This window comes from Populus euphratica, unplaced genomic scaffold, assembly GCF_000495115.2.
Source record: "Populus euphratica unplaced genomic scaffold, PopEup_1.0 scaffold93.1, whole genome shotgun sequence".
Taxonomy (NCBI): domain Eukaryota; kingdom Viridiplantae; phylum Streptophyta; class Magnoliopsida; order Malpighiales; family Salicaceae; genus Populus; species Populus euphratica.
This window is the reverse complement of record NW_011499873.1, coordinates 776,376-800,700: the sequence shown is the minus strand read 5'-3', so window position 1 is coordinate 800,700 and position 24,325 is coordinate 776,376. Positions and strand designations below refer to the sequence as shown.

Here is a 24,325-nt window from a genome sequence, read left to right as displayed (position 1 = left end):
TGATCAAGCAGGAATGGCCCTGATTGGATAAATGTTGCCTTGTTTTTACTACCATTACTAATTACGTCACAGATAAAAGTAGAGAGATTCTTAAAACATTATAGCATTTTTATTATAGCGCGCAGGTAACACATAACCACTGTTCACATCATTGTTTATAATCACTTTTTTTTATTTTCATCTCTGTAATTTTTTTAAGAAAATTATTCATTCACAATTTCATTTTCAAAAAGTGTTTTAACATGTTTTTGATTTGCATGATCTCGTTTATACAAAATGACAAGAAATATTCCAATGTTAAATTAAAAATTGATAGTATAAAATAGAATTTTAGATTGTTGTTAGAAAAATAAAATAACAATAACTAAAATTTACACAAAAACAACAAAATTGTTTTTCATTTTTGTTGTTTGTAATGCATGAAAAACTTAAATTTATTCCCTGAAATTCCAATCATGAGTTATTTTAGTCATTTTTGTTTTCATAATTATATGCTTAGATCTATTTTAATATTTTTTACACATTCCAGTTCTTAAATGATGAGAGATCAGAGAGAGAGTCGTAAAAAAATAAAGAAGATAGAAAAAGTTCAGCCAAACTGTCATATTTTAATCATGAAAAAAAATATTGATCTTAACATGGAGTGGTTTTCCCTCTAAAAATGTTAGAAAAAGTAATTCAAGACTCATGTAGTTTTTTTGCTAGACTTTTAACTCGATAAATGGTGTTCGTGGGTTATGAATGAGTTTTATTAAGGTTGTTTATGGGGTATTTTTAAGTAAAAACAAACCAATTTGAGATTTAAGATCTAAAACCTCGTACCTTGAATTTTCAGTTATTGAAGATTACCAGAAAAATATCTCAACGAATCACGCGTTACATGTCTAGATGAATGGTACGTTATTGTTCGTTTTATTTGTTTTTTTTTTAAAAAAAAAAATGGGACTAGTAAAGCCTAACTTATTTTTTTCCTACTGTCTTTTCAAATTATTTTTCTATTAATGTCTCCTCTCGCATTTTTTAATTGTTTAGTTTAACTTAAAAAAACAATAATTAATCTTTTAAATTGTTTATATGATTTCTTAATGTCTCTAATGGATCATTGTAATTTATTTTTAGTTTTTTTTAATATTTTTAAATGTATCAATCGGGTTTGCATGATTGACTTGTAGAAATATAAATCACATATACTTAGCAACCAAGATTACCCTCAACGATAAGCGCGCGTATAAATGACAATTAATAAAATATTTATACATGTATTTTTTTTTTATTTTTTTTTTTAAATATCAAAATTTTATTTTAATGCTTATTTAGTGTGCACAGCTTTATTTTTATGATTCATCGACTCGTTTTAATTTTTAATTTATTTTATTAAATACATGCATTTTTTTTTTATTAACAAAAGAAATGTGATATTGAAAAACACACCAGCAACATCAATGCCTTCCTTTTCTTTTGTTGTGAATTTCTTTGAATCCTTCTTGCGGTGCAACATGGGCTACAATTACTAGTTTGCTTTTAAAATTTCACGTTCGATGAATTGATGACTTTCATAAGTAATTTTTAATGGAGTTCATGTGAAGCTGAGTACACTTAACAATCAAGCTAATTGAGATAAATAATTCGTAGAAATCATTATAAATAAATTCATGTAATCTTAAATCTATATATGCATGCATGCCGTGTAACAGAAAACATATCCAAGGATTTAGCAAGTACACATCGACAACAACATTACACGTTTCATCGATAATATCATTGTCTCCATGACAAAATTAATCTAAGATTTACGTTGCAAAGCATATTAACGGTCTAAGTTCACATCTCCATCTCCCAAAACAAAAAAATTACTAAGATTATCCTATACTTCACATGAAGCTATGATGTACCACGTTACTGGAAGAACATCAAAATTGACAAAATAAGTAACACACATTTACTGGACACGTGGCATGGAGTCCTTTTCCCCAGCCTTCTCTGGTCTGGCCACCGCTTCATTTATATACAATTTGCCAAGTCATCGTTGCAAATGCAAGAAAACCCTAATTCCTCCTCCTCTTCTTCTTTTTTTGAATTCATTAGTGCTCCTATCTGATCAAGAAAAAACTTTTAAAACATTTTCGAGATTTCAATCCCAGTTTAGGAACCCCCAGTCCCCGAATTCATACACAAAGTCACATCACATGAAAATCCATGGAAGATAACATTCACCAAAACCATCCACAAAATCCATAAACCATGAAATTCTAGAAAACTCGAAAAGATAAATAGATTCAAATAAGAAGGAAATAAATAAATTAAAAAAACTTGAAGACCATATCAATTTATTTTATTTTAAAAAAAACTACATGTATCTCATCTCCATGTCACTCCTTCACAGAGACCTTTAGGACCACACAAACACCCAATTAAATCGATTCAATTGCTTTTTATCAGTGCGAGGATAAAATTACAGAGAACACAATAAAAAACAACTATAGTTATACTCACATTGATTTTTCACGTAGCTGAAAACAGTGCAACGAGAAGCATTTAATATCTGAAATAAATAATTGAAAGTCATCTAATATTGAAGGATCTCAAAATATTTTTTAATATATTTTTTAAAAAATACTTTAAAAATAACCCGCTCTAAAATACCCTCTAAACTCATCATGCCCACCTCTCATCCTGTCTCCACTCATCACTAATAGAACGAACCATCCATATCTGAAAAAATAAACACAAAACCAGTCAATATCATCTAATAAAAACTAAAAAAAGTGTTAAAAAAAACAAACAAAGAGAGGACGTGTTTATGGCATTGAAAGGAAAGCTAGGAATGAGAGGGAGAGAAAAGAAAGAAACACAAACATCAACCTGTATCAGTCGGTACGGGGGGGAGAAGTGATAAAAATGAAAAAATACGGTGGCAAAGTAGCCTGACATTGATAAAAAAGGAACATGGGCCAGTAGCCGTTCTTTAAAAAACAGTTATAACAACAGAGAAAATCCCAACCATATTCATTCTAAAGTTTATTTAGTGGTAAATTAATAAAAAAAATATAGATTGTTTTATTTTTATTTTTATTTAACAGTTTTTTTATTAGCACTTACTAAAATTTTAAATAATTTTTTAATATATTTTAAAATTACTAGTAAAATTTTAGCTCAATTTGTATTAAAAATTATACCTAATAATATAAAACTAGTCAAATTATAATTTTTCATCAAATTTTTAATTTTTTTAAAATATTTTAAAATTTTAGCACAAGTTAACGCATCATATTAAAAATCTTCATATAAATTTTAAATTTTTTTTAACAATTCAGTCAAGAATTATAAATTCCTTTATATAAAATTAATTAAAAAATATTAATAAAATCTCATTCTAAACTATAAGTCATCAAGTCTTTAACACGTGTCCACCTGTAAGATGAAGAGAGTTTGAGAAGAAAACAACGAACAATTGTGCAACAACTGTAAAAAAAAAGAGAGAGAAAGAAAAAAGGACCAAGAGTTTAGGATTCTATAGTAACGACACGAACGAGACAAAGAGAAAATTGATAGGTGCCTGGGAGAAAAAGCAAAGGAAAAGACCAGGAATGATTAAAAAATTATAAAAATGACAGCTCTACATAAAATATTCGCCATGTTTTAGTTTCTTTATTAATATCAATGTATTTGAATTAATAATTTTTTTTATTGTGCCAAATGGATGATGCGGGCAGAGAGGCCAAGGTTTCACTGCTTTTAGAAACTCTCCAAGAAAGTACTACGTCTTTGATTTAGGTGAGATACTAGGTTAATTTCTTTTAACCTAGAAAAGAATGTCCATGCCATACAAATTTCTTAAATAAAAATTCATTATGATCCTAGAAGAAAATTTAAAATAAAATATTTAAAAAAAGTCACAATATTTTGTATATAGTTAAAGAAAAATATACAGATGAACATGATAAAAATATATATAAAAATGCATTAAAAATATTAAAAACTTAAATTTCATGTTAATTAAATTTCCACAGGGTTTTTTTTCATGTGGCCACGTATTAATTAAAAAGGAAAGAGATAAAATTCCCATGGAAATCTGTAGTATCATTGGCAAAATATGAAAAAATTGAATAATATTTTTTTTACTGTGTATTTAAATCTAAATCATAACTTAAATAAAAAATAAATAAAACAATAGAAGTCAGGCCCCAAATGGCCCCGCACACATGGACCTCCCCGAGCATGTAGACCTCCTATCACAGTCCTGCAACTCCTAATCTTTGTCTGTTTATTTTTTATTTTTATCCTTTCTTGTTTTAGGTAGGTTGTCCGTTGTGATAAAATACTCGTTGTTTGCTTCTTAGAAGCAAGACACCACCCAGGGTGGTTGAAAAACATCAGAGGATATGATTTTTTTTTACTGAAAAATCTATTTGTAATCATTTTTTTACCTGAAAATTTAAAAAAAAAACCTTTAAAAACTTACATAAATTTATTTAAAAAATTAAAAATCAAATCAAATCAATAAAAACTTTCAGACAAGTAACTAACCATAAAATAACTTTACTTGTCATGTAAAAAACTATTCGATACTAAGATTAATATTCTTTATAGTTGTAATATAGTTGTAATTGGTATTAACTAGCTTATCTCTCTTAATTATATTTTTAGACGAGTTTTGCTTTATTTTTTCCAAGCTTAAGGACTGTGAAATTTAAAAAATAAACTTTTATATTAAAATAAAAATTATCATTAATGTAGAGTGTCACATATTTTCGTCGGGCTCTATACTATAGCCCTGTACATTTAAATGTTGTATTTTTAGCATAATTTCATCTAATCATGCTATAAAAGGGTTTGATTGAAATGAGGAAGAAGTTTTCTTTAAAAAAAGTCAGACGATTCAATGTTTATACGAATAAGAAACTGAAATGTATATTTTATGGAAATACCAGGATGTTAGTGAATGTTTCAATTATTATAAAACATTGACAAATACTATCATGAATTCTACATACAGGCACATGTATAAATATATAAGTATATTAAATAATAAAATATTATGTTTGATTTTATTTTAAGCCAGTGGAGAAGAATTGCATCCCTCGATACAAAGTGAAGACAAAAAAAATTCATTTTCGTTTAAATTTTTTTAAAAACTAGACTTTGTAAGAGCTTATTTAAAAGCATGATAAGTATTTTTTTTTTTTGTGATTAGAAAACTTCGCAGCGTAGCATTTGCATGCAGGTTATTATCTTACTAATTTTTACGCTGGACAGTGAATAAGAATACTACGCATCAAACTATAATAATCACACCTACATGCATTGAAAAAAAAAAAAAGCAAAGGAAAATAAGTTTTATCTTCACCCAACAAATGCTAGTTTGATAAAAAAAAAACCACGTGTCATCTTTTCAAATTACTATCTTCATGACTGTATTTGGAAGAAATCAATGATTAAAAAGATCATAACATGTTTATTTTTGGAGGTATAATTGTAATTAATTTTTTAAAATATATTTATATTAAAATATATTAAAATGATTTTTTTAATTTTAAAAATTATTTTTAAAATCAGTACATTAAAATAATCAAAAACATGAAAAAAATTATCTTTTATAGAAAAATTAAATTTTTTAAGAAACACTATATTCATATCTGATGACGCATGAAACAATCTTCACTGAAATTGATATTTCTTTGCTGATGATATTTGTTCGAATGGGAGTTATGCCAGCAAAAACATAAAAAACTTTACTATGCCAAAATCCATTTAAAATCTTGGGATGAAGATAAGGTAAAGACAGTAAACGAGTGAGAAAAGGTCTTCTTTCTCTCAACAAAACCTGATATTTTATATCTAAAAAACATGAAAAAATCTATACAACACGTAAAAAAAAATCTCTTAATTTTGCAAGAAGTCAACCCTGTTTCTCTGATATATTTTAATGTAAAGTTGCAATACACTCTTAGCTTGTAATAATAAAAATAAATTAAAAGAAAAGGAGGGAGAAATGAAAAAAAGAGGGCGAGCCGGGTTGCACCTTGGTCCAGCCGAGTTCTCCTTTTTTATTAAAAAATTCTTTAATTATCAGTGTCATATTTATTCATTGATTTCCAGTTCTGAATTTTTTTATATACATGCAAGATGCAACGGCAAATTTACCATGAAAAGCTCTGAGAAGAAAGATAAGAGGGTTTGATCTAATATTCACGAAACAAACAGAGCATAATATGAGGATTTATATTTCTCCATTAGTTTTTGATGCCTTGTTTATTTTATTTTTCAGTCATTAAATTCTAATCCCCATAGCTACAAAATTTCACAAATAAGACAAGTGTCCTGTACTGTTTCATGTCTAGGAAAATAACGGCTGGATAGAAAACGATTTGTGATTATTCTCTAGGAATTCACAGCGCAAGCACAATATTATCATAAATTAATTTCAAGAGAATGATCTGATAATCACCGAGCTTTGCTACCTTTTTAATTTTTTTTAAAAATGGGAGCTTTGCTTCCTTTGTCATGGAATCACGAGACACGTGTAAGTGCATGTAATTTTTCAATTTAACTAGGCATAGTGTATTTGATATTGTGATAATTTTTGTAATTATTATTTTAAAAAATTATTTTAAAAAAATTATTTTTAATTGAAATTAATTTGATAATTATATATATTTTGTTAAAACTATGGTTAAAATTAAAGCTGAACAAATTTTTTTAATGTGCTTAGTTGAGAATATTTTTTAAATTGAGACTATAAAACAACTAAAAAATATATATATTAATATTAATAATTTTAAATTTAAATATTATAAATTTAACTACTACCATTATATCATGAAATAAATAATACTTTATGTAAAATATTTTTTATTATTACATTAAACTATCTACTATAAAATTTATCTGACAAAACTTATAATTTACATGTTTTTTAAATATATAATAAAATTAGATAAAATATCATCAAGAATAAAATTAAAATTATAATAAAATTTTATAAATATTATGCTATCATATAATTTTTTTAATTTATATAATATATTAAATAATAAGAAACACTATACTATTCACTTTTTTAAAACAAGTATAAAGTAAAGTGAATTCACTCTGCACGTAATAAAAAAGCATCTCAGAACTACTTTGAATTTACCGGTATTTTAAACGTGAAATGCACTGAGCCTCGTAAATAATAAACTGTATTTTTTCCTTTATCAAATAATTATTAGCTGTGATTCCACGTAAACAAATTACAGGCTCTGAATAAATGCAACCACCGTGTTTGATATAATTTTTTGATCAAAAAATAAAAAAGATCGCAACAAAAGAATTAAAAGGCCAGACCCATTTCAGCCTGGAAAGGGGCCCTGTCTGTAATCATGTAAGAAAGGGCCCAGTTCCAAGATCCAACCGGGTCCAATTTCCTGAAGTCTGGGCTATCCACTACACTGGCTCAAACTCAAGACACCGGATCAGGACACAAGGATGGAAATGAGTTTCTACAACTCAAATTTTATAACACGTATACAATACGTGTTGTTGTTTATAAGTAATTTTTTTTTAGATATTTATAAATTATTCATTTGATATTAACATGAGTATGCATTATATAATTATTATTTATTATTTAATAAAAAAATAAAATAATTAATATATACATGTCTCTCTATATATCTATTAAATAATAAAACTATAAAATTATATTAAAAAAATAATTTAAAATAAACATAACCACATATAATATAAGTATATTTTAAATTAGCTTCAGCATGTTTTAAGCCAAGATTTAATAATATTTACGCCTTACCTATATCAAAAATATCAACCAATTTATATTGAATTTAAGATATGTTTGGGAGTATTTATGTTACTGGGTGTTTTTTATAAGTTTTTTTTAACTAAAAAAATCATATATTTTTTAGTATTTTTAGTAATTGATTGTTGGTGTTTTATTTTAAATTTTAATTTATTGATATCAAAAATATTTTTTTTAAAAAATTTAAAATATTTTTTAAATAAAAAACTATTTTTAAAATTCTTAACCCAAGGTGTTTAAGATGGTGAAATTTTTTTTTTAAATTTTTTTATTTGAAAATATATAAAAATATATTTTTTAATTCATTTATGATCCCAACATTTTAAAATAATTCAAATGAAAAAAAAAATATTTTTTAAAAATGCTGCTCAATTGTAGTGATTACCAATAAATACTCCAAACGTGTTTCAGATAATGGTGTAATTATAATTTTATATAAATTTTAAATTTTAAATTTTAATTATTTGTTTTTAGATTGTTTTAAAACAATGATATTAAAAAAATTAAAAAAAATTTTGAAAAAAAGAAGAAAAGAAGACCCAAAAGCTGCCTGGCGCTATCCCTCGCATTTTCACAGAGAAAGTGAAAAAAGAAGTGCTTCCCTCTCCCCCCTCAGTAGTCAGTACACAGAGCGAGCGGCACAAACCGAGATAGAGAGCAAGCGACATGGCGGAGGCGATCGCACTCATGGACATTGACGAAGAGGAGAACCAGAACCACTTATCGAAACCAAACAAAGGCAAAAACGTCGTCGTACCCGCCACACCACCCGGCGGTAAAGCTACTCCCTGGGTTGAGAAGTACCGTCCTCAATCACTAGCCGATGTCGCCGCTCACCGTGACATTATCGATACCAGTTATTACCTCCTCTCTCTATCCAGGGTTTCGGTTATTTAGACGCGTGCCTTTTTTTTAAAGCTAATTGGATTCTAAAATCAGGGCTTCAGCTCTAAATTCACTAATTCATAACTCTTCATCTAGGGTTCAGGGTCTAGGGTCAGTTCTATGTGTTAGCTTATAATTATGAAATTGGTACTGGTGCGAGTGTTGATTTTTATTTTGCAAGATGTTTCTAATAACCTGTGATTTTTCTGTCCTTGTGAATAGTTGATAGGCTGACCAGTGAAAACAGATTGCCGCATCTCTTGTTATATGGCCCTCCTGGCACGGGCAAAACGTCAACAATTCTTGCTGTGGCGCGTAAACTTTACGGAGCGCAGTACCACAATATGATTTTGGAGTTGAATGCATCAGATGATAGAGGAATTGACGTTGTGCGGAAGCAAATACAAGATTTCGCTAGCACTCAGAGCTTCTCTTTTGGGTAATATTTGACTAAATGCACATGATTATGATGCTTTTTATATTTCCAGCCTCTTTTTGTCATTGCTATGTTACTCTATATGCTTGCAATTGTGTGCTTGGTGTTTTAGCGTGGCTGCAATCATTTTTTCTTTTTGTAATTCAAAATTTGCGAGGTAGATCAGCTTGAAAAGCATGGCTCAATGACAACTTATTATTGGAGCTGATCACTAAGGAATTTTATGTTTACAGCGCAAAGACATCTGTAAAGTTGGTTTTACTTGACGAGGCAGATGCAATGACAAAGGATGCTCAATTTGCCTTGCGTAGAGGTATGAGGTGATCGTGCTCTCCATTCTTTCTCAGCTTTAAGTTAATTTCCTTCCACTGACTTTTTTATCCTTTTTTGCGCAGTGATTGAGAAATATACGAAGAACACCAGGTTTGCACTTATCTGCAATCATGTGAACAAGATTATCCCAGCACTACAGTCTCGATGTACTCGATTTCGATTTGCTCCTCTTGATCCAATGCATGTTGGTGAACGACTTAAACATGTCATAGAGGCTGAAGGGTGAGCATGATATTCCTTGTTGTCACGGATATCTGTTTCTATCGCTTCTTTTTTTGTTCCCATTTTTGTAGGTCGTAACCTAGATTTATTTTAGATTCTCACTTCTGTATTGTTATTTTCTTACTAGCATTTCTCACCGCTTTTAGACAAAGCTCTTACGTAGTCTGTAAATCATTTCAGACAGGGGTTTGTATCTTACTTTTCTTACAGTTGAACATATATAGCTTCTTCAAGCTTGAAATTATACTTGGACTTTAAAATGAAAAATTTGAAGGCTTGCTTGTGTGAAGGTAAAAACTGGGGTTGCCTTTTAGAGTCGTTTGCCTTGATTTTAGGGGTCAATGAATGATATGGTAAGTGTTTTATGCTCACAGAGGAAATGAGAACTCTGGCTTTCTTGTAAGAACTGCTTTCTCTTTGTGGTTTTTTTTTTTACTTTGTACTCTGAAATTTGAAGGAAACTGGGAATGAATAATAGGTTTTTGAGTCATGCAATGCATTAGACTTAATGCAGCAGTACATTTAACGAAATGCTCCTGGATCAGGCTTGATGTACCAGAGAGTGGCCTAGAGGCGCTTAAATGTCTTAGCAATGGTGACATGAGAAAGGCTTTGAATATACTGCAGGTACTAAAATTACCTATTCTTTTTATCCCTTCATGTCTCTGCATCAATGTGTCTCCATGGTTAGGTGATGGTGTGGCTATGTTTTTACATTTCTGATACATGGATCAGAGAATTAAGAACATTCTTCTGTTGATGTTACAGTTTTAAGAAGTGCTGGCTGTTCCTAGTTTACTGTGGACATGGGACTAATGTGGCAAATGATCGTCAGTTTGTATATATGTTATCTGCCATTGTATTATCCTTTAATTGAACCTGACCATTGGGATTTTTCATTATTACTGTCAAGTTTGTTTCTAGAATATCGTAGAAATGCAAAATATGAACACATGGATGCTTTATTTGCTCTGAGTGTGTGCATGCATGCTTTACTGTAATCATGCAGGAAAAGAAATCCAACCCAAAAGGCAAAGGGAAAACTGAAAGCCTTTTATAATTCTTACCAAGGCCAAGGGCTGGGGCCCAGTCCCTCTGGCATGCCTCTGTTTGGTCCCAAATTTCTGTCGATTGTTTTGTGTTAACGAATCCAAAATGAAATTGTTGATGTTTTTTTCCTGATGCATGCAGTCGACTCACATGGCTTCTCAACAAATTACAGAAGAAACTGTATACCTGTGCACTGGAAACCCATTGCCCCAAGATGTGCAGCAAATAACCCACTGGCTTCTGAATGAATCTTTTGTAGAGAGCTATAAACGTATGTATAATTTCGATTTATGATTTGATTTTTTGTTGTAATTTGCAAATTATGATTGATTTTCTATTTTTCATTTTTCTGTACTTATGCTCCGCAGGAATTTCTGAAATTAAGACAAGGAAAGGTTTGGCCTTGGTTGATATTGTAAGAGAAGTGACCATGTAAGTGCTATGCATAATTTAGGTATCACTCTGATTATTATTGGTCGATATCATCTCACTGTATTATGCCAGCAGGTTTGTTTTCAAGATTAAGATGCAATCAGATATCCGAGTGCCATTGATCAATGATTTGGCTGATATAGAGTATGTACACAATTTTCTCTTATTCCAATGCGTTTTTTCTTTTATATGTGGATCGATGCATGGCTTGGCATCCTTGTTTTGTAGCAAGGGTGAGCGCCAGATTGTGCATCAAACCATTGCAGACTGACATGCATATGCATTTACATCAGGAAGCTGCCCAATAAAAATAAAATAAAATGAACATAGTTATATTTTTGCTTTAATCTCTTGGTATAATCTTGCAGATACAGGTTGAGCTTTGGGTGCAATGATAAGCTGCAACTTGGATCACTTATTGCTTCTTTTACTAGGGCTCGATCTGCATTGGTTGCAGCCGCAAATTAGTTTGATGCTACTTCTGTTTGCCCTATGGTATTTCTTCTGAATTCCGCTCAGAGACATTGAATCCTTGCTTATGCAGTCTTGAATCCTTGCTTATGCAGTCCTCAAGTTATGGATATGTAAGAATGTAAATTTTTGAGCTACTAGCAAGTTAAAATGCCTGCATCTTTGCAGCTTAGCTTGTTTGATTATCATATTTTTTAGCTTGTAAGGATGTCTGCCACAGTTCCAGTGCCCCCCATCATCTGTTGAGTGCCTTTCTCTTCTCACACCGTAAGGAGCATAAAACGTGAAGCAAGATGTGAAAGCACGAGAAGGATAATCAAGCCAAGATGCTGTGGACATTCCGCTGCATGAAAATTCTTGGACGAAACTGACAAAGGATGATGCATGTGGTACTGCCTGTTCAAAGGGCAGATAGTCTTGGAGATTAGCTTCTGGTATACTGCAAACTCTTAACTGATCTCTTAAAAAACTCACTCGGATTAATAATTATAAAATAACAATATCAGAATTTACAATACCTCCTTTCCAAATTAACGTTTCGCCTTCCTCTCTCTTGCCCTTAATCTCATTTGATTTTCTGATCTCGTTCTGGGCCATGACGTCAGAGAAAATGTGTATGAAGTTTAGTATTCATTTTCTTTAATCTATAATTTTCTACATAAAAGTAAAATTACTAGGCGTTGTTAGGGGTTAGCATGGTTCAAGACATGGACTGCCACCTTTTCTTTTTCCTCAAATGGCGACACTGAAATACCGTGGCCACAAGGTCCGCAACCAAATCGAAGCTTACTTTTCGCTCCCCTCATCTGTGACGACGCAGAGACATTTTTAAGCCTTCCTTTCTGCATATTTTTTCGAAGTCTTGATACAGCCGGATGTTTAGAGTTTATCATGGCTGTTAGGTGATTGATAGGAATGACAATTGTGCCAGACTAGGTGAAAGCCTGTCTTTGTTTGCCGGCTTTTACTTCTATGAAAGTAAAGGTGGAAGTATATAAACATTTAATTATTACAATAAAGCTAAAACTGAAGGGATACTCATTGTACATTTATATACATTTCACTATTCATTATTATCTAACCTTTTTAAACAAACAAAAACTTCGGCGTCCAAATTATTTTTATGTTCTTTTAACGATCATTATCAACAATTTTGGGTAGAATTGTATTTTTCATTTTTGAAAGCAAAATAAAATTATTAAATTATTTTTAAAAGAAAAATATCTAAAACTTGTGTCTAGAGACTTCTTAGTTTTTAAACTTTTTTTTAAGAACAATAAAATGCTCTTAGCTTGCATCATGAGTTTTTTTTGTCTTTTCAATGTGTTTTTTTGTCTTTTTTAATTATGATTAAGTTGGTTGAGAATAATTTGATTTTTTATTAAATATAAAATATTATTAAAATAAAAAAGTGGTTGGCTGATGAGAAGCTCAGTGACCAAAGCCCTTTCTCACCTTGTAATTGGAACGAGCTGCGCAGCATGTTGTTGCTGGCTCCAGCACTTTCAACAGAGTCACAGATATATTCACTATGACAGCACAGATTCCAGAGAATATGTGCTGCATCCTCCCTTGCCTTCTGAGGCCCTGTCTCTAACAGCTGCACAAGATGAGGAATCCCACCAGCAGCAGTGATAGCCCACTTACTGTCATCAACCTGATCAATTGAGATTACCAGAAAACGAACACCATATTCTTGATGCCGCTCACTGGATAATCCCAGTAATGATATTAGCAACTGAATCCTTCTCTCTTGCCAAAGGCATCCCAGATGCCTACCCTGTCACAGCATAGGCCGGTCAAAGTAAGTATTAGACACTCCTGTGGATCCCCAGCAGCCATTGTTACGAGCCTAACAAGGACCTTCTTTGCTTCTGCATGATCAAGACATCTTGAGAGGTAGATATTGCCACGCAGGCTTGCCATATCCTCAAGGACACGTTCCTGAAAGAGCTTATTAATGTGGCTCCTGAAGCTTTCCTGGTAAATCCTCTATTTTGGTTGCATCAAAACTTTCCTCATCAGCACCAGCATTTTGCTCAAAGACCATCAAAGCATCGGCAAGTGATCCGGTGATATCAACAAATGGAGCAGCAAGAAGAGGAGGCTGTGATAGTTCTCCAAGATATAATAACAAGGCAGATATCCCGCCACAGATATTTGCTAGAGCTCATGTCGCAAGCCCCTGCAGAGCCTGGCCAAACTCCCCGTGCATACACTCTTTAGAAGGAGCAACTATGGCACCAGCGAGAATGGGAACACCACCGGCATCTACAATAGCTTTCTTGGCCTTTGTGGAGTTTAAGGAAAGAGCTTCCAAAGCATCAGCAGCACTAGCACGAACAGAAAATCATTATTCTGATCCACAAGCTGAAGCAAAGCTTGCACAGCTCCAGAATCAATTACTTTTGTTATACTATCACCAAATGCCAACATTAGACGGGCAAAATAGAGAAGCTGCATTGGACTTGGCAGCGGCATTGTCAGAAGAGAGAAGACCCACGATGATATCCACTCCTCCAGCCTCAAGCGTTGCTCTCCAATAATTATCCTTGTGCCTGCAAAGATTTCTCAGTGCCCCAGTAACAAACCCTCGAACCACTTTGTCCTGCTTGTTCTTTGGATTAAGCTGTTCCCATAAGGTCGGTGTCACACCTGTGGCAAATCTTGATACTGACTTGATCATCAGAGACCGAGGCAGAGGACACTTCATATATAGTTTCTGCTGCAACCTTCCTAGCCTCAACTGATTTAACTTCAGAAGTGAAAGTAAAGGTGGTATGCACCCACCAAGAAGTACCTTCACTCGTAAACCATCATCTTTGCACAGCACTGAGAGTCGCAGCAACATTAACTTTTGCTTCAGAAGTACCACTCCTGAGAAGGCATATGAATAATGGCATTGCTTGGGCATGAGAACCAATGACTGTCCTTGTCTCCTTTCTTGCTTTGGCAAGGCGAAGCAGGCAAGCTGTTACAAGTTCCTTTTCAGGTTGTGAAGTTATCCTGGAATGCAGCTTTTCAAAGAATCGAGCAACTGCAGCAATTGTATCTTCAGGGCCATCCATTTCGGGTGCTCCATCTGATTCCCTACATGTAATCAGCCAATCCATTAGCACATAATTAATTAGTATTTAATTCTCAAGAACTACAGGTTAGAGCAGTTAACACAATGATATATTCTTTAAATTAGATTGTTTTGAACTTCATCTCACTTGCCTTTCTTTTTGGCTCAGTATCAACACAGTTATGGCAATGTGTTTCTCATAGCAGGAAGGGAATAGAAAGTTAACCCGTGGCTAAAATATTAGCAGAGTGATGTAGAGTTTATGAGCTAACTTAACTTGAGAGAAGGATACTAACTTAGTCTCAGAAGCAGATGAGGATGCATATTCTTCTGGTTTGGAGGAGGGAAACTTTGACATTTGCACCAGCACGTCACTTCAGCTTTCTTCTAGGCCACCTGCAATAAGTGGAACCAGTATCTCAACTAATAAACTTCTGCAAATTCATTTATAATAGGCACACCAATCAGTAACTCCTTTGAGCTAAAATCCCCAAAATTATAACAAGAAAACAACCCCAGTTCTGAATATCACCCAGAGTAAATACCCCCTGCGCAAAATAAATAAATAATAATAACAACCAAAATTTCTCAAGAAAATCACAAAATCCCAATTAGACTCGTTCCTATAGTTCATTTTTTAACTAGAAAACCAATACCTACCGTTATTTTCCAACTTCTACAGATTTATGCATCCTCAGCTCTCCAATAACCACACCGGTATAAATTATGTGCACAAATACACGCATGAATGACAATAAATCTTTCCATGAAAAAACACTTGGAATTGGCAAACCACAATCAAAATGCTTGAAATCAAACAAAACAGCTCACCTCGCTCGCCACGCCAACAATGCAGATGCCAGAGTCACTCCCTCACTCACTTCTTGCTATCGAAAAACAAGCCTTCTTACCCCGATCATCACAATCCAATCCGAAATCTTGAATTATAAGCATCAATGCAAGCTCCTTGGGTTACAGTACGAGCTAATTCTCTGTACAGATGTCACGTCTCAATTTCATTAAAAAAATATTAATCATGATAGTACAGATAGAAAAGCGGTGTACGGAGATCGGATCAGAAGTTCATGTCACAGAATCGAGGACAAGAGAAACGTCATTATCACGTCTCTCATCACTCGCTATATACATTTATTATTTTAGTATCTACGAAATTGTATCAATATATAAACAACTGCGAATTGGTACCAGAAAAGAAAAACACGGTACGGTACCTGGAAAGTTGAAAGTGTGAGAGAAGAAGAAACCGTCAACGGAAGTCGAGAGAGAGAGGAGTCAGGGTCTTCTCGTTTCTTTTTCTTTCCCCTCCGTAGAGAGGGTGTCGTTCTGTTTTTCCTAATTTTGGGATTTGATTTTAATCTTAACACCGTTACTGACAGCATGACGGCGCCTCACCCCCCCCATGAGCCCCCTGAATGATGTGCCCCCCCAATGATGAGCTCTGATTGGTTGTCCATGCTCTTAAAAATAAAAATGCTTCCTGTTTTTATTTTAAAATTATAAAAATTCATTTTAAAAAAATCATTTCATGGAATATATTGTTTTCATAAAAAAAAAAAAGATTGTTAACCTCCTGAAATGAAATGGTTTGAGAGAAAACAAAAGTTTTTTTTTTTTAGTATTCTTAGAATAAACACGGTAGAAACGAGGTGCAATTTATTTTAATTATCATGATTTAAATAGATTATGAGTAAATAAAAAATTAATTTTAAAGAATCATTACTTTTTCAATTTTGAATTATGGTGGTTATTCAAATGTTAATAATGATGATGGAAATTAGTTTTTATTAATTTCTTAACATTTTATTTTTTATCTTCTTTTTATATTTGTTTTTTTTTTCAAAGTAAACACGAGATTAAATAATAGGATACTTGTTATCAATGACAATAACATTAGATAAATCGGAAATTTATTTCATTTAAGAGCTTCTCCAAGCTTTATTGAAGCTGCAATAGCCTTTTTTAAGTAGTGCGCTGTGAAATTCTTGAGGGGTGGTTATGGTTTTAAGATCTTTCTATCGTGAGCGCATTGACATTTCTGTGGACTAGAATGTTGACTTTTCTCTTCTGTGATTGTTTTTGATTTGTTGTACGAAGCACATTGGCGCAGCAGCACAGGGAGATGACAAAGAGAGCATTTATACTGGGATAGAATTCGTTCTTCCATGCATCCTATCCACGGACAAAATGAGATTATTAGAACTGAAGAACACAACGATCATCCTGGGCCAAATCTTATTGCTGACAATCCACTCCTCCTCCTCTCGTCTTTCTCGTCTGTCCTTAATTAACTCAAATTTCGGCTTTCAGAAAGAAAATATATCTCTGCTGCATACAGTGGGGATGCTTAAAAAGGCCACCGTACGTCTTGTTTTTCCCCAGGACATCGATCTCATATGGAGATAAAATCAGTTCTACCTGCCCCTATGCCCTCGGAATTGTTTAAGAAGGTAGTGGCATCCTGAAATCGAGCCGAGATCTTAATTTCTCAGCTCTTTCAAGGCCACGCAAAAGAGCACTAGAGCTGTTGGGCTCGAGTAAATACAGTGAGGTACAATGGTATAGTCATATAAAATCGGCCCATGAGACGCCCAATCCGTCCGTCTATCAATACAGCTGTCCTAACACCGAAGACCATCCATTTCGCCATCCCACCATCGACTTTACAGGCGGTCACATGGTGGATAATGACAACGACCTTTTAAGTTCCGTATTTATGTGAATTATACCAGAACTATCAGAAAATACCTGATAATTTATTACAGGAGAGATTGCGTCCACCAAATGATCCATTATCCGCATATTTTTTGAACGTTTAGTTTTTGTAGCTCGAATTTGTTAAACAAAGGGAAATCTAAAACGGTATAGAACTTCTACAAGGCAAAAGAGGTGGTATTTTTAAACATAAAATTATATATTTTGCCTAAACACCCTCTAGTAATTTCTCCCCACCAGCCGCCCATGTGGGCGGCCCTCACGTTCCATGCTTTAAAAACGGGATGATATAGTACAGTCAAGGAGTCGACTGCCCCTTGGAAAAAAATCTCTGCGTTCATCTAGGAAACGTGCCCTTTTTATCCCACCACAAGCGCACACAAAATGGGTGGATCGTTTCTCCAGCACACATCCAATGGTTCAGTGTAACTAACGTCAACAACTATGGATTATCCAATATAATCGACAGACAAAGCACAAGTTTTTAATGGTTTTGAACCGGTAAAAATTCAATCACACACGAGTGCAAAACTGAAAGTGTCCGAATGCCTCTCAATACGTTACTGAACTGAGTCTAATAGATACATAAATAGCTATTAAAGGCTATTCTCTCAAAATAATTAAAACAGCACACAAATTGGACATATTCATATTAATTTTAATTACTACAATAGGTTTCCAGAAAGGCAAGTCTGCTATTCCGAAATATGAATCCAATAACAACCGCAACGACAACAGCAACAGCAACAAGAAAACTACCAGTACTACTGCCCTATACACACCCCCAAAATCTAAATAAATCAGGGACCGTCTGATCACCCTACTTACTCCAATTACTACGTAACACTAGCACTCGCACACGCACACTCACAGACTTCAGTCTCGTGTTACCGTGCGATTTGCTCTTAACACAATTAATTCCCATTTTGACATCAAAACGGCTTCTGCAGGTGCATAAATATATCCTGAAGAGGCGACATCTGATTAACCCCCTGCAACTGAGACGCAAATGGAATATCCATTGTGGCATCCAGGTAACTGTAAGGATTATCGAGGGCATTTACGTTTCCCCATTCCTTCCACCTAGGTTCACTCTGCACCTCGCACGTGAATTCCGGCGACACCACATGCTCCGAGCAGCTCGAATCCGTGTGCAGCCTCGGCACGGAGTCTGACGTGTCAAAGTGCATGTAATCATTCACCGTTCCTGTCGCCGAGGACGGAGCTGGTTGCGGCGGCAGCAAAACAACCTGCTTCTTCTCATCCTCCTCAATCTCCGTCGGATTCGCTTTCTTGACGCTAAGATGCTGTTCTTGCTTCTCAACTGTACCTTTCTTGTTGTATATGCGACAGAGTACCCAATCATCCAGCTGCAAACAATCAAGGTTGTTATTGTAGTTAAATGATAATCTAAGTCGGAGCAAGTAGAAGTATTTTCCAGAGATAAGAAGGAATATTATCATTAACTGGAAAGAAATAAAAACGATGGGCTTCAATTTGCTAGAGTGACAGCTAGCAACAATTACGGTCAGTCACTATTGACAAACTTGTTTCTTTAACTTCAGTCAACTAGATTTAAAAACACAATTTTTGCGATTTTGATTAGATGGATCACGTCTACTTGATTTTAGGGATTCATCAGAGCATCATTCAAAAAGCATGTGATTATGTTAATAATTGTTTTAAATCCAAATATCGTAATGAAAAGGCCAAAAAAGTCATTTCAACCTCGACGTCCATAGTCGCAAGCATCTTCAACCATTAAATGCCTAAACTATCCCTACGGATGGCCGAGATGACAGACCGTACCCTTAAGCTGTTCTTCTTGCGAGCCGAGCGATCCACGTCTGCTAGACGATACTCGTGCATAATCCAGTTGGTTTTCTCTCCCTTAGGAGCTTTCCCCGCGTAAAAGACCAAAGCTTTCTTGATTCCAACTGTCTTCGGCTGCCCAATCGGCTTGTCGGCTCCCGTGGCTTTCCAGTAGCCCCTCCCTGCAGCACGATTCGGTCTCGATCCGTTAGGGTACTTCCTGTCTCTCGGGGTAAAAAAGTACCATTCCTTTTCTCCATACAAGGCTATACCTGTAATTTGACGAAACAGTTAACAGAACAAGAAAATGAAAAACTAGTTTTTGGAGAAATTAGGAAATAGAAAGAAAAATTAAAGCAAACGGGCTGATTACCGGGGAGATCCCATGGGTCAAACTTGTAGAGATCAATTTCAGCAATAATAGGCACAGCAATGGGCTGCGACGAGCATTTACGGCAGAGATAGTGCAGAACGAGCTCCTCATCCGTTGGATGGAACCTGAAACCCGGTGGTAACTCAAATGTTGCCGCCGTCATTTTTTGGCTGACCTTTTTGCCCTTCCTTCTCTATTCTACTTGGTCGCTCTTCTTGTCTGCTGTTGGTGGTCTAATGCAGTGACGGCGCTTGAAACTTCAAATTTCGAGGGAGAAGCATGAATTTATAAGAGAAATTGAGGGGCACGTGGCAGGGATGATTTCTAGAATACACGTGAGTGATCAGTTTTTTCTTTCTTTTCCACTCTGGCGTGAGACGTGGCAGGTAACGAAGTGGGGATGCGTGCGTGTCAATGGCTCACAGTGGGGGTGATTTGGTCACTGCTTACGACACTTGTTTTGGACTGTGGTGTTAGTGTAGCTATCCATACACCCAGGCGACCGAGCGAAAATAAAAATAAAAATAAAAATAAAAATCTTGGTCCCTGGGATCTATCTTATTGGGATCGGCCGAGTTTTTATAAATCTCTTGCTTCTTAGCGCTCTCTTGGATAGGCAGCCTCCAGTTAAACGGTAGGTGGGCAGAGAGGGGAAGACCCACGTGCGAGCGCGAGCATGCTAGGACGGGTGAATTTGGCAATGAGAAAAGAGTGAGCTAAGGAAAGGGATAAATGATTCAGTGTATTGGTGACCATGAAAGTGCATGAATGTGTGTGAACAAAATTAAAATTGTGGATAAACAAGGGGGATTTGGTGCATCCTGATATGGTAGAAAAACAAGGGAGAGATTCATGGTATTGACTAGTCAATTTAATTGTTGTCCTTGCGACACATGACGATAATCGTTGGAGATTCATTGCTTCTTGTAAAATTTATTGCGTTTTTGGCTAAATCATAAGCAAAGGATAAATATGTGTTTTCAATCTCCGGGAAGACCGCCCACCTGATTTCATGTTCAGGCACAGGGCACGGGCTTGAAAACGAAGATCGAGAGCACGAACCGCTGGATTTGGGTGGACTGTCAGAGGATTGCTCTGTTTATGGATCTTTAAGATCATGCTTTTTGTTCTTGTTATATAAGACAATGTGCTTCTCTCTAGTTGGGAAGAAATAAAACGAAAATGAAGAGGAGAACCTGTAGCATTAATAACGAGCGATAAACTTGAACCATTAGATTAATTATTCGATGGGGTAATCAATTTTGTTAACTGAACATGTATGAAATAATTTACCCTGCTGTACTAAACATTTTCCGTTGAGATATATATATATATATATAGTTAAATTTTAAATTTTGACTAGGCAAGGAATCAAATTGAGAAGTTTTTCCTTACTAGTTTCATTAATTTTCTTCTCAATTTCAAGCTTAAATCCCTTTTGTTTTTACTGATTAATTAAGTTGTTTTTCAATTAACTAAGTTGATTGGGTGACATTAAAATAACTTTCACATGATTTAATTTTAAATCCGAATCATATAAAAAGTTATATCTCAACTTTTTTTAAAGATTTTTATACACTTAGGGATTTAGAAAGATGAATATCCAATGCCTTAAAATCTTATATGAAAGATTATAAGGAAAAACAAGCAGATTCATTTTGAAACTATAGCCTTTTTTTGCATGTATATGTTGGGATATGTATATCTTTATTTTCCAAGGATTTGTAATGGAAGTTTTTAGATACTATTAGTTGTGTCTAGGTCAGTCGTACTTTAATAGGTGAATAACTTTATCCATCTTTGATAAGTTTTTTGAGTGTATCAAGATCGAGCCTACAATTAATGTCTTTAGAACTTGTTACCATCGATCGCCAACACCAATAATAGCAATGGTTTGTGTTGGTTTTTCACCTTCGCCAACAAACCCACTAGAGCCATAAACAAAAACTTGTAGAAAGTCTGCTCATGTTAAGAAATGAAAGGTGGTGGCTGATAATAAGATATAATAGGTCAGTCGGCTCTGGAGATGGGATGCAATAGATTTAATATTGTTCACACTATTAACGGGTGCCTCCCCTTGATGTTAACAATAGTTTCCAAAAAGACTTTATAGGTTTTACTGTTTGAACCAACACTCCATTTACACTTGCGGCAAGCTTAGCTCTCGAGGTTTCAATAACATTTATGAAATCGATAAGCATGTAGCTCAAATTTGCATGTCTTACCAAATTCTAAAGAAAAATAAAAGAAATTATATTTTAATTTAGAGTAATAAAAAATTATACATGGCCTTATAATTCTCTTACAAATAGTACACATCCAGTATTCGTAGTATATCATGTATCTCAAGTTAGTGTGAAAATTTTTTATCATTAAAGTAGTCTTTCTAATTGATGAAGTTTATGAGTGCCATTAACAAGATCATAAAAAATGAACATCATCCTCCTGATGAAGTGATGTTGTAGCTTTGTGGAGCTTTTATTAGTTACTATACAAGTGTTTAAAAGGAATACAAGTTTAACATAGATGCCACTAAAAACCATGATAAAAATTTATTCCAGGTTATTGTATTAAGCTCGTTAAGCTTGGCGATTCCCTTAAATGATTAACACCACCTTAATGACAAACTGGACTTGATTATTTGCCATTAATTATTGATGCTTTAATAAAGTAATTATGTAACAGTCATAGAAAGATACGTGACACATCCAATTCTAGATGTGTCTCGATTATTTTCATTAATAACGATATAGGATGCCAAAAACCAATTTAAAAAGAATAATTTTTTTTAATCATTTCTCATGGAAGACGTCACAGATGATGTTCTTAAAAACTCAAGTAGCATAAAAGCAAAACTTGTATAATGAATAATTAATTGATCTCCTGGTTCTAACAATTTAATCCGCTTTTCCTAACTAAGATAGCTCATGCCCAGTGCTTGGTAAACCAGTATGGCTGGTGTTACTTGCATAAAGTCTCATTTGATAGATTTAAAGACTACATGATGATTAAGAAAGTATTTTTTTAAAGAAAAAACAATGATATCTTAGAGAGAGACTTTAAAAAATAAACATGTAGTAAAAAATATAGATTGTAAACCCCTTTTTATTTAAGGATTCATAGAGTCTTTTATAATTAACGAATCTTGTCTTTTTATATAAAGAATGAATTGAAGTGTTATCTTGCCCTGTTAACATTAGTGAGAGCTTAATATATTTATTAAAAATAAATAAATATTTTTTACACATCATTAATAAGGAATAAATATTCATTATACTTCATTAACGAGAGATGAATGATAGGTTTTTTTTAAAAAAATTATATACCTAAAGTTATAAAGAGATGTGTATCTTTAACCTTAATATTTTATGTTAAGGATTACGAGAAAAAAACAAGTGGAGTCTTGTTGCTTAATGCAATGTCTAAAAAAATTATCATTTTTATATCTATTTAGGTTTGGAAAAATGCTAAGTTCTAGAATGTGAGTTTTGATAGCTTGCTAGATTTATATGTATCTGAGCTTAACGCATAACGTATAACTGAGTTAAAATGTTGGGTTATCATTATAATTTTAAACTTTTAACATGGATTTTAAACAAACAAAATATGTATAAAACACGTTGATACATCCCTTCTAAAAGAAAAAGAAAAAGAAAAAGGACAAGAAAAGCCCGCTAATAACAACTCTACAAAGCGGCCGATTGCAACAAACGCATAGCAACACGAACCACATAAAAACCTGCCTCTTTTTATTTAATTGAAATGAGTCATAAACAACTTTCTGGTAGGTGTCTCAATCTTGACCTGTAAATCGTCCGTGTGGATGAAGGTAAAGCAAGAAGCTACTCGGCAATCACTGAACCCGCCAAATCATACCTCCTTCCACGTTCACCGTTTCTCATTGTTCTATCAAATTTTCTTCTCTGCGTCAAAATACGAACCATGAAAGTTCCAAAATTTATTAGTTCCCTACGTGGACATATGAAATTCAAACTTTCGGTGGCCGTTAAGGCTATAAATGTGTCGTAGCTACAGACAAAGAATTCTATTCCAATGAAATTGCGACACGCAGTTCTTCGAGGTCTTTCTCCTCATTGACATGGGACCCATAATACTGTACTGTACTTCCTCATGATACGTGCGGTGCGTGATCTTATTGTTTGACAGGTGTAGAAAAGAGAAACTAGTGACCCAGCGTAGGTGCAATGAGTGACCTAATAAAAGGTCCATTGCAGTGAAAGTGTCCGTTCTTTCATGACTTGGCAATGTGTCATTGGTTGGAAGATGAAGATGCGCATTAGTTATGCCTATGACAATCCTAATCAATTCAATGAAATGAATGCCGGCCGGCATAGAGGGACCTAAACAGATAAACGAACCTACGAGTGAGTGAATCACATAGGTTTTGAGGATTTATGGGTTAGCTATCGGTGGCAAACGCAAATGTTTCTTAGCACTTGCTTGTTTGATAAAAAGATAGTTTCATTTGGAAAATATTTTTTATGGAAAGTACATCATGTAAACGTGATTTTTCTTTTTTGCTTTTGGTAATATTATAAAAAATAAATTGAGAAATACTTTTTAATGTTTAACTATAAACAAAAAATATATTTTTATTTTTATTTTTTCTTAAATTTATCTAATAAAATAACTAATGTAGAACCATAAATATTAAATGTAATTATTTGACTATTTATAATATGAAAAGAATGA

At 33.6% G+C, this 24,325-nt stretch overlaps 2 protein-coding genes and 1 long non-coding RNA gene across 5 annotated transcripts; 1 reads left to right on the top strand and 2 right to left on the bottom strand.

The window, feature by feature from the left end:
• The first annotated feature begins 8,337 nt into the window (after positions 1-8,337).
• On the top strand, positions 8,338-11,807 carry RFC3 (replication factor C subunit 3). Its single transcript, XM_011029192.1, has 9 exons — positions 8,338-8,654; positions 8,906-9,122; positions 9,353-9,432; positions 9,515-9,674; positions 10,220-10,301; positions 10,866-10,995; positions 11,093-11,156; positions 11,232-11,300; positions 11,525-11,807. The coding sequence occupies exons 1-9, from the start codon at positions 8,465-8,467 to the stop codon at positions 11,622-11,624; spliced, it is 1,092 nt and encodes a 363-aa protein (XP_011027494.1). The 5' UTR covers positions 8,338-8,464; the 3' UTR covers positions 11,625-11,807.
• Positions 11,808-13,336: 1,529 nt separating this feature from the next.
• On the bottom strand, positions 13,337-16,093 carry LOC105127775 (uncharacterized). Of its 3 annotated transcripts, none has more exons than XR_842697.1 (4): positions 15,927-16,093; positions 15,526-15,686; positions 14,972-15,090; positions 13,337-14,717 (listed from the first exon to the last, which is right to left on the bottom strand). It is a non-coding gene; the product is annotated as an uncharacterized LOC105127775 (long non-coding RNA). The 3 variants fall into 3 exon arrangements; XR_842696.1 differs by having other exon boundaries at positions 14,991-15,090; positions 15,927-16,091; XR_842695.1 differs by having other exon boundaries at positions 13,337-15,090; positions 15,927-16,091.
• A 1,954-nt stretch (positions 16,094-18,047) lies between these two features.
• On the bottom strand, positions 18,048-19,887 carry LOC105127774 (NAC domain-containing protein 2). Its single transcript, XM_011029190.1, has 3 exons — positions 19,613-19,887; positions 19,237-19,511; positions 18,048-18,797 (listed from the first exon to the last, which is right to left on the bottom strand). Exons 1-3 carry the CDS (start codon positions 19,773-19,775, stop codon positions 18,360-18,362), a joined length of 876 nt encoding a protein of 291 aa, XP_011027492.1. The 5' UTR covers positions 19,776-19,887; the 3' UTR covers positions 18,048-18,359.
• Between the last annotated feature and the right edge of the window lie 4,438 nt (positions 19,888-24,325).

Excerpts from the sequence above, each read along its gene's own strand:
- RFC3 (XM_011029192.1), top strand. The coding sequence starts at position 8,465 with ATGGCGGAGGCGATCGCACTCATGGACATTGACGAAGAGGAGAACCAG. Across the intron at positions 9,433-9,514 it reads TCAATTTGCCTTGCGTAGAG|TGATTGAGAAATATACGAAG; the intron begins GTATGAGGTGAT and ends TTTTTTGCGCAG. Across the intron at positions 11,301-11,524 it reads AATGATTTGGCTGATATAGA|ATACAGGTTGAGCTTTGGGT; the intron begins GTATGTACACAA and ends ATAATCTTGCAG.
- LOC105127774 (XM_011029190.1), bottom strand. The coding sequence starts at position 19,775 with ATGACGGCGGCAACATTTGAGTTACCACCGGGTTTCAGGTTCCATCCA. Across the intron at positions 19,512-19,612 it reads TGACCCATGGGATCTCCCCG|GTATAGCCTTGTATGGAGAA; the intron begins GTAATCAGCCCG and ends GTCAAATTACAG. Across the intron at positions 18,798-19,236 it reads GCAAGAAGAACAGCTTAAGG|CTGGATGATTGGGTACTCTG; the intron begins GTACGGTCTGTC and ends GATTGTTTGCAG.